At 26.6% G+C, this 10,557-nt stretch overlaps 1 protein-coding gene across 1 annotated transcript in view; it reads left to right on the top strand.

The window, feature by feature from the left end:
* Nucleotides 1-10,557, top strand: part of LOC100206316 (zinc finger ZZ-type and EF-hand domain-containing protein 1) — a 114,892-nt gene that overhangs the window by 93,148 nt on the left and 11,187 nt on the right. The window contains exons 62-66 of the mRNA XM_065803871.1: nt 53-243; nt 949-1,101; nt 2,211-2,311; nt 7,286-7,345; nt 7,421-7,598. Of these exons, the coding sequence (XP_065659943.1) occupies nt 53-243; nt 949-1,101; nt 2,211-2,311; nt 7,286-7,345; nt 7,421-7,598 (683 nt within the window). The remainder of the gene's footprint in view (nt 1-52; nt 244-948; nt 1,102-2,210; nt 2,312-7,285; nt 7,346-7,420; nt 7,599-10,557) is intronic.

Below are 10,557 nucleotides of genomic sequence, written 5' to 3' on the forward strand. Positions count from 1 at the left end.
ATTATATATAAAGGTTTTATGAAATTTAGTTAAAACTTAATTTTGTATTTAGGAGCTTTATTGGCAGTTGAAAGTAAATGGGCATTAGGTTTAGTTTGCAAATCTGTATTGAACTCACTTAATGCTGGATTAAATGAAGAAACAATCATGCTGATTATTGACAGTGGAATTGTTCCTTGTATTGTCAATCTTGCATGTCAGGGAACTGGATTCAACAAGCAATGGTTGCTAAGAGATCTTGAGGTAAATCTCAAAACAATTTTCATAGTTTTTTTTTATAAAAATTTAAAAAACGATTTATTTTAAAATATATGGTTAAATATTCCTTAAAGATAAATAGGACTGTATATTTATAATATTTGTACACAACAGGATATGTTGCGAATCTCTTTCAGATATTGTATTTGCAAAGTTTTTTTTTAATGTTGCTAAACAACTGTAAAAATGGAGGAAGAATTGAAAAAAAAAAACAATCTTATTATGTTGTTAGGAGTTAAGATCATTGTTTTTGATCTTTAGAAGTTTGAGATGTTTTTAATCTTGATGATGATCTATAAAATTGATGGCAACTAAAAATTTTCAAAATCTGATTTTGAATCACTGATCTTGATCAGCCATTTTGATATGTCTAAAAATCTGTATATAAAAAAGTTTCAAATCCTACAAAGATAATTACATGATTTTAAATCACTGATTTTAAATTTTATGTTTATGACAAATTAAGATGGTTAAAAACAGAACAAAACAGAATGATTTAATAAACTTTTTATAGTTTTCTTTTCAAATAAATAAATTGTATTCAATATTGCCGATTTATTTACTTGACATTAATTAATTGGAATTAGTTTTTTTTTTTGTTTATGATATTTTTTTGTAACTTTATAAACTCAATTTTAATATATAAAATTTAAAAAAATAACAATAAAAGGGTATTTTTTGTTTGTTCAGGTTTTGACTTGGAAATTATACAAGTTCAATGAAGTTCCAGACAACAATGCAGAAAATACAAGTAATGTTGAAAAACTGGATGTTGTTGATAGTGCTAAACCACAACCTTCTCCTTTGGATGATTTAGATGAAGATACAAAACTTTGTTTAAAGGTTATTGTTTTTTTTAGAAAATCTTTAACACATGATATTTATTATGAGAAATAGAAAAGAAATTATAAAACAATTTTTTCTAAATCAAAATAAAATTGCTCAATGCTCAGAAAAGAAAAGCCAAGTTTATTGAAAATATTTTTTATCATTTTATTAAATAATCACAATAAACAGTTTTTAAAACTTATGAGTAAAGTAAATAAAATCTTTTTGGAGGTTTTTGTTAAAACAAATTTTTTCAAAGTGAGAAGTAGAGATGCAACCAGGATCAATGGTTTGATAATATATAAAATTTTCCAGATAATTTTTAGTATAACTCAAAACCTACTGGGATACAAATGGTCAAAGAATATGAAATACTTAAATTTTTACAGTTATCCCACTACATTCAAAAAGGCTACTAATTTTTTGTTTAGTTTGCATATAAGATAAGTAAAAATACAAAACAAAATTAAAAACCTAATTTAATAACTAAGTAATAGCAAAATAATTAGTTAAAAAAAACTTTAGAGTGGGAGCTAAATGAAATAAATAAGATTTAGTTTATTTTTCTGAGATAAAATAAGTAAAAAAGTTTGTATAAAGTAGATCTATTCAGAAAAACTAAAACAGTTTAATTTACATAACAGTTTAATTTATCAATTTTCATAAAACTAATAATAAAATAAGTTAGTATAATAATTTAGTTTAGTAACTAAGTTAGTATAATAACCTAGTTTAGTAACTAAGTTAGTATAATAATCTAGTTTAGTAACTAAGTAACTAAGTTAGTATAATAACCTAGTTTAGTAACTAAGTAACTAAGTTAGTATAATAATCTAGTTTAGTAACTAAGTAACTAAGTTAGTATAAGAACCTAGTTTAGTAACTAAGTTAGTATAATAATCTAGTTTAGTAACTAAGTAACTAAGTTAGTATAAGAACCTAGTTTAGTAACTAAGTTAGTATAATAATCTAGTTTAGTAACTAAGTAACTAAGCAAAATAAACCTATAAAACATGTTTGTTTTTTTACTATTTTTAATTTATTCCCTGGGTTTTCTGGCTAAATAAAATTTTAAAAATTTTTATTATTGTTATTATTATATTATTTAATTCTTTATAATATAGTCAATGCATGAAGCACTGAATTATTCGTACCCGATCCTTAGAGCAATATATGATTTTCACAACCAAGATAGAGAAAAATTGTTAGAGGAAGTTCAAAGAAGGTTGGTTTAGTTTTTTTTTTAAAGATAAGTAATAATTATAGATGCATCACAAACACCACACTAATGATGGCATACTCATTTTTTTTTTAGATATTTTATAGACAAAATTTCTTTGTATGTTTCATTACTAAAAGTAACTTTTTCCTGAAGATTGTTAAAAATTATTTATAAAAAAATCATTGTTGTTGCACACCTCAAAAACCACATTAACAAAAACACTAGTAAAGTTTATCCAGATAAATTTATGCTACAGATAAATTTAAGCTTCAGGATTTGGTTTGTAGTAGTTATATGATATTCTGATTGAATTGTACATATGATTGCAAACTTTTTTTTTGTTAACATATATTTCACTACAAAAACCATATTAGTTTTTCTTTAATATGTTGTTATATATTTTAAAGTTGCATAAACTGTTATTTATCTTTACTAGACTTTACCACAGGTGTAGCTTACCACAGGTATCTTTACCACAGGTGGCAGCTTTAATTTTTTTCTTTTTTAATCTCCCAAAAGCTCTTTTTTTGGGATCCCAAAAAAAATTTAAAAAAAAATAAGCTCTTTACTCATTTCCATTTTATGTGACCTAAATCAGACCAAAAGAAGTTTTAGGTTTCTATTTTGACTGGGCGTGCTAGATATAAAATTTAATTTTTTTCAGTTTCAGCGTTAAGCTGATTCATTACTAATAGAAATTTTGTTACATTTTGGGCAATTAAAACAAATCAATAAGAGGTGTATAAATCATGCGCAATTGTTATTGGTACTATTAAAGCTTGGTAGTTTACATTTATAAATCTTAAAATACAAAAAATAAAAATTGTTTGTTAGCAAGCCTAAGATTTTATTTTAGTAAAAAATTTCTCAAAAAATAAAACTTTTTAAATAGTTTTCAAGCTCTTTTTTGGTCATACTTTTAGTCAATTTTCTTCTAGACTTTGTTTCAGCTGGAACTTCTTTATCAACCAAGGATAAAACACAGACTTGGGGAGTTAAGTACCAGGTAAGGCGTCCCATGCTCAGAAGCAAAGCATTTCTAATCATCTTATTGACCTTTTTCAAAGCATAGCATATCTTTATAGCTTTCAAATCATTGTAGGGAGCCTGAAACCCGAAAAAAACTTTTTAAGAATCATGGAACATAGCAAATTGCAATAAACAAACTTGCATCTTTTATCTGCAGCACCTCTTTTTCTGTTAAGATATTACTGATATCTTTAGTCATATAAAGAGTGAGGATATAGATAGCATCTAAAAACCTTGCCTCATGGCAGGCACCAGGTTGATGGAACTTAAAATCTTGTATTTCTGCTCCAAGGAAGGAGGCTAGTTTACAGGCTATTCCATAATCATTCCTAGAAAATATAATATCAGTAGTTGCATTTGTCAAAAATCTTACCTTCATTTCAGGCCACTTGTTCTTTAGCTTTACATGAAGACCCCTTCTTGGACCTAGTTTTCTCACTAGTATGAGTGTATATATAATAATATATAGTAATATATGCGTCTCCTACACATTCCACAGCATTAGAACTTTTAAAGTATCTGTAAGAATTTGGATTGCTTCATTGATTCTGCCTGTGTTACTTGTAGTTGTATCACAGCAAATACCTATGATCTGCTCTCTACATCCATAATATTCTAAAAGATTGTTCACTTGCTCTGCTTGGTCAACTTCCTTTGAAGACGGACATTGAGTAACACCTAAAAGATGGTCTTCCATGGAGTCGTTATCTGGGGAGCTCACTGAGACTGCAAGTCGCTCAATTTTTTGAATGAAATTAAGTCCTATGGTTATTTGTACCACCAGTTTAGTATCAAAATGAAGTATAAGCCCCCGGCCTTTAAGATGATTCCTAATTGTCAAAATCTTCTTTGTGTCACTCAACATCTAGTTTGTGTTCTATGTGTTTAAACTTCATTCTATAAAGTGTGCTTCAAAATAGTGGTATATCATCCATTTTTACACCTCCAGCTTTAAAAATTACTTAAAATTGCCAAATGAGGTTGTACACCAACATTGAACCTTGTTGCTGGAATTACAGTATTCAATGAGTTTGTCAACATTTACTGCTAGATTTATTGCCTCTCCAGACTTGTACCTAGGTAATACTCAGTTGATAAAATGTTTCTACTTATTTATAATTATTTACAATAAAACAATTCTAGTTCATAAAAATTAAAACTTTGTTGTTGAAAGAATACTTGTGTTTCTGACCATTACCCTGGAAATCTTCTTTCTCACTGATTTCTGAGTCCTCACTTGATTTTTCTACCTCACTGCTGAATTGAAGTTCTTCTGCCATGGAGTCATGTGGCACTAAAAACATCATTGATATCTTTTAATTCTTTCTGTTCTCTCTTCCTTTATCTCTTAACTTATCTAGTTTGTTCTTTTTCCTTATTGCCTTCTTACTGTAGTCTACATCTACCTATTAAGGTAGATGTAGACTACAGTACTCTCCTACTGTAGTCTACATCTACCTCTGTTTCCTTTCCAAATTCTGGTCTTCATAGAACCTAAAAAAGATCTAAATCTTTTAAGACATAAGTTAAGTCATATTTGTTCTGGTCATTCCTGAAAGATAACAAACCATGGAAAGAGTTTAAAATATATTCTCCTAAATATTTAAAGAGAAATAATATACCATTGCTTGAATCACTTCAAATCTGGCAAAAAAATCTTATATATAAATATTCAATTATTACTCTTACATATTAAATACTCAATTATTACTCTAAAAAGTTTAATGAATCTTTTAGCTTGGCATCATTTGTCTCATTTCATTAGCAAAGATATCATTTTTAAAGTTCTTAGTGGAAATGTTGAAAAGCTGATAGGATTCTGTGAGGAAATCTTTCTGTAACTTCGACTGCTTATCAAGACTTCTATCCCAGTTCAGAGAAGACAATTTAATTAATTTCTTGTATGTTAAATTTAGTTTGATGATTTTGGTCTCGATGCTGTACCCTGATATCACAAATTCCCTGCTAAACCCAGCATTATCCCTAATTTTTTTAAATTCTAAATATCATGCAGGAGTTTTAAAGATTTGTACAACCACAAAAAAAATCCTTGAATTTTGATTTTAACTTGCAACCAACATTAGTAGAAGTGGGTTTGTACTTAACCTGTGGCTCACGAAGGATAAATTTATAGTATTTCAAATTATCATTACTAGATGGAAGCTAATTCTCTCAGTGGGTACTTCAACAAGTAAATATAACTTTTCTGTATCTTTTTGTTTTTTCTTCTTTTGTTCCATTACTATCCTTTTTTTTAGCTGTTTACCCATTTTGTGTATAAAGTTTCAAATAAATACTTTTTTTTATTAGATTTATTAATAAATGTTACACATCAATATTCTATCACATTTTTATTAAGTTTGCTGCTACTGCTTTTATAAGCACTTGCACAAGAATTCCTTTATGCAGAAAAAATATCTAAATCAAATTATTTGTGTACCAATCATTAATAATGTTTACAGAAAATTATACCAGAATTTAATAATGTCTAGAGGAAATTATATTAAGCATTAATAATGTTCATAGAAAATTATGCTTATTGGTAATGTCCAAAGTAAATTAGTTGTGTACAAATTATTACTGGTGCTTACCAGATAGTGTTGTTTGTAAGTGCATAAAACAGTAAAACTCAGAATTTTCAAGTTATTTTGGACCTATAAAACTCTTGATCTTCTACAATTGAGGAGACTGCTCTTTTTTTTTTTCCTAACTTGTTTGAAACTTTCTTAACTCTTTATTAAAAAACACAAACCTTATTGAACTGGTGCAGGGAGAATCAGTTTAGTTGTTAATTAGTTCACATGTCTTCGTTTTGAATTGCTGGTAAAGCAATTTATATACATAAATATTAATTTTTTTCTTACTGTATTCATCTTCCAAGACTGGGATGACCACTACAATTAAGAAGACTTTTTTATAATTATCATTACAAGTCTCTTCCAACCCATAGAAACCTCTAGAAACACAAGCTTTGACAAGCAGCTGCTCTGCAGAGAAACAAGTTCTTATACAGGAAAAAGAATTAAATATGCTAATAAAATGAAACCAAACTTTAGGCTGATTAAAGGTAGAGAGACAATAAATTAACGTCTGGTAAAATAGAAAAGAACATCAATACTGCTCTATATTATCAGAAGAAAATCATAAAGTACAATTGAACAAACTAATATTTGATGGATTTAAAATAAAAGATTACACCAACAAAAGGTTCAAAGTAGTATAAAAATGTTAACCATTATGTTATGTCAGCCATTATTATCTGCTGAAATATTGTAATTGATAAACCAAAGATATTTATTCAAATTGCTTTCAGTTTCAGTATCATATATTTGCAAATGTTACTATTCATATGTTATATTAATCATTTGTGATTACGCATTGTACTGCAGTTTTGCAAAAAAACAGCAACAAGCTCAAAAAAGAACCTATTTAGTACAGATACTGATGCATTATCGAGCAATGACGATGATTTTTCAGAAATTGAAGCTGTTGAATCTAAAAGGGAATATTTCTTTCTAAAAGAAAATTGCTTATATAAATATATATATATATATATATATATATATATATATATATATATATATATATATATATATATGTCTGTGTGATTGTATATGTGTGGGTATTTAATTTATTTCTAACAATAAAAAATGTATTTCTTGAATATATATATATATATATATATATATATATATATATATATATATATATATATATATATATATATATATATTTATATATATATATATATTTATATATATATATATATATATACATATGTATATATATGTATATATGTATGTATGTATATATGTATATATATCTACATATATGTATATATGTATATATGCATATATATATATATATATATATATATATATATATATATATATATATATATATATATATATATATATATATATATATATATATAATATTATATTTTAGCTTTGATGATAGTGGGAATCCATCGATATCAGCAGAAATTTTGGAGTTGTCAAGGAAGTGGTATAACATTTTTAAAACATAATATTCTTAGTAAGATAATTGTTAAAAGTTGTTAATTGGCTAATATTTATACAGGGAGCACAATCCAGAACCTGCTAAAAACAAAAATGTGCCTATAGATTCTGCACTTGATTTTGGTATTCTTAAATTTCAACCAGAAAAAGTTGAACTTAAAGGTATGCAGGCCAAACCTGAGTCTTTCGACAATCCAAATAAGTTGATTGCAACATTAACAGAAGAAGAAATCAACGCAGTATGTATTTTATCAATATATTGTATAATTTTATTTAAAAATAAATATTCAATTTTAATTAATAAGGTGATATTATGATATTTAATTTATAAGGTGATATTTTAATATAATATTATTATATAGTTTTACACAAATGCATTTTGAAAAATTTTTTTAAGGGCTCTTGTATTTAAACTTATTATAATTAATTATTTTGTGAAGACAAACACATTTCAACCATCACATCAGTTGCTTTTCTATTCCAACATATGTCATAAACTAGACATTCACTGATTCTTTATGGATGATTTGTTTTAAAGGGTTAAACTGTAAACAAAAATTAAATAGTAAAATTGTAAACATTTTGGCATAAAGTTTTCTTCTTAAACTTTCCTGACAGTTTGTAATTATAAGAAAAAGAGAAAGACAGAAACCAATTAGCAAGTTATTAACAATTATGTTCAAATACTTATAATATAACAGAAATATAATATAACAGGGAATTCTTTTCATTACAGAATAAAAAAAGAATTAAAAAGATTACCCAAAACCAGTTACTAGTTAAAAAGATTACCCAAAAAAAAGATTATCCAAAACCAGTTACTAGTTTTGGGTAATTTTTTTTATGCTTTTTTATATATGTATAGATAAATATATATATATAATTGTGATAAATATGTATGTAAATGTAATCAGTAGTAGTACTGTACTATTACTGATTACAATTATATACATATATATCACAATTATATATAATTATATCCATATTTGTCTATATATATATATATATATATATATATATATATATATATATATATATATATATATATATATATATATATATATATATATATACACACACACATATATATAGGCAATTCCACAAGAGTGACATAACATTTAACACTCTTTAAGCTATTAAAAATGAACTGAAAATGGAAATGAAATGAAACTACTTCAACTAAGTAGATTTTTATACTTCCAAACTTCTTGTATATTGTCAGATCGTGATTTTATTTTTAACTATTTATGTTATAAAAAAATAATATCAAACAAAAACGCAACTTCTTATCGATTTAGTATTGAAGTATAATTTAGCGACTTAGTTTTGCTTCGTTGTTTTGATATATGTATTTTAAAATGTAAACTTAATTAACGGTTTTTATATTTCTTGATGTTTTTTATTCAAATGATTTAATTTTTTTCTAAAATTTCTTTTTTAAATTACATTTTTTTTATTTTAAAAAAATGACACAAGAATAATTTGAAAATCTTCTTTTTTTAAAACTATTCATTATAAGTTAAATAACAGATTTTCCCCTCAACTGTTGTCAACGGTGTTTCCTCTTCTACATTGTCGAATGCAGCTAATTCATCAGTCATGTCTTCATCAGCACTGTCTATTTCATCATCGTCATCAAAAATTTGATTTGTAATCAATGCTGTTGCTGTTGCCATATAGTCAACTGGATCATCATCAACTTGAACCACTCGTCTCTTATTCAAATAAATTTCTTTTGCTCGTTTTTTCATTAGGATTATTTCTTCTTTTGACCAGCTTCCATGGTTTCCTAATATCATAATGCTATCATTTAGAGTGTTGTGATTCATAGATAAACGTTGATCTAATAATATGCTAGTTACTGTGCTAAACATTTGCTCCACGCTTGAGTTTGATCCGGAAATTGCAAAGATAGTTGATATAACTTTTAATAAATTAGGAAACTTTGAACAAAGAACGTCGACCTCCAAAGAACCTACAAGAATGTCGACCTCCAAATTTCTCTTGTCTGGCGATTGCGTACCATTGCTTCAAGATTGGTTCTTGAATGAATCAAAAATAGTTTTCATTCTTGGAAAACTAATTTTTCATTAAAATTGGAATGTTCCAATGGTGTTTTAAAATGCGTGGACAAAAAATTTATTTCATCCAAGCCAAACTCTTTGTTGTCAGTCCAGTTCTGCGGGTCAATGAGCCACATGGCGTGATAAATCTCAGACTCTTCCTTTATGCTTGTGAATCTGCTTTTTAACGTATTTATAAGTCTGGGTATAACCTTTCTCTTAATATTTCTGACTAAGCATAATACTTGATCTACGTCAACCAAGTTATATCTAAGTTTACTATTATATACTTTCTATTAATGGGGTGTTTTCAATTGTCGCCAGCTTTACTAAACTGACCAGACAGTGTTTCAGGTAAGTTATGTTTGCCCTCAATAACCATGTAACGTGATACATAACTATTTAAAAATTCTAAATCTGTATCGATTTCTTCAAGCTTCAATTCCAGTTCTAAATTTGTTCGGTTGATTGTAGCTAGAATATCATGCGGCAACAGTTCATTTGCTTCAAATACTTTTGATGCTGGCACAATGAGCTCTAGCAAATCATGATAAACGGCACCAGTGCAAAGAAAGTTATATGATTTGAATTTCTTTAGTAAACCTTGAACCTTTGCTTTTGTAGTTATAGGGTTTTTCCGTTCAATTGCGTAGTTCTCGTAAGCCACTATAAAAGCTGGCCAGGACTCCAATAAATTCTTAAAAGCTCTTATATGATGGCCAACAAACCTCGTTCCTGTTAGTTTCGGTAGAGTGTAATGCGTAGTACCTAAAATATCTAATCTAGTTTAATATTTAAAAATTGAATAGTTTACATTTATCTTAGAAAAATCCCAGATAATGTAAGAAAAATGTGTGAAAAATAAGGAAATATTCATCAAACTTATAAATAAGTTTCTTATTAAAAAGTTACTTAGTACTAAAAGTTTCTTAAAATTTTGAGGCTCCTAGTACTAGTTTCTTATAAACTGGTTTCTTATTAAAAAAAAACGTGAAATCGTTTTCGACTTTTTTTAATGTTACAGTTGAATGAATAATAAAAAAGAGTTAATGAACTTTAATTAATGCAACGTAAGTGTCATTAGTATAAATGCTAGTTTCATCTGCGTCATTAAAAAAATAATTTTGAAAAAAGT

Source organism: Hydra vulgaris, chromosome 08 (assembly GCF_038396675.1).
Source record: "Hydra vulgaris chromosome 08, alternate assembly HydraT2T_AEP".
In the NCBI taxonomy this organism is placed as follows: domain Eukaryota; kingdom Metazoa; phylum Cnidaria; class Hydrozoa; order Anthoathecata; family Hydridae; genus Hydra; species Hydra vulgaris.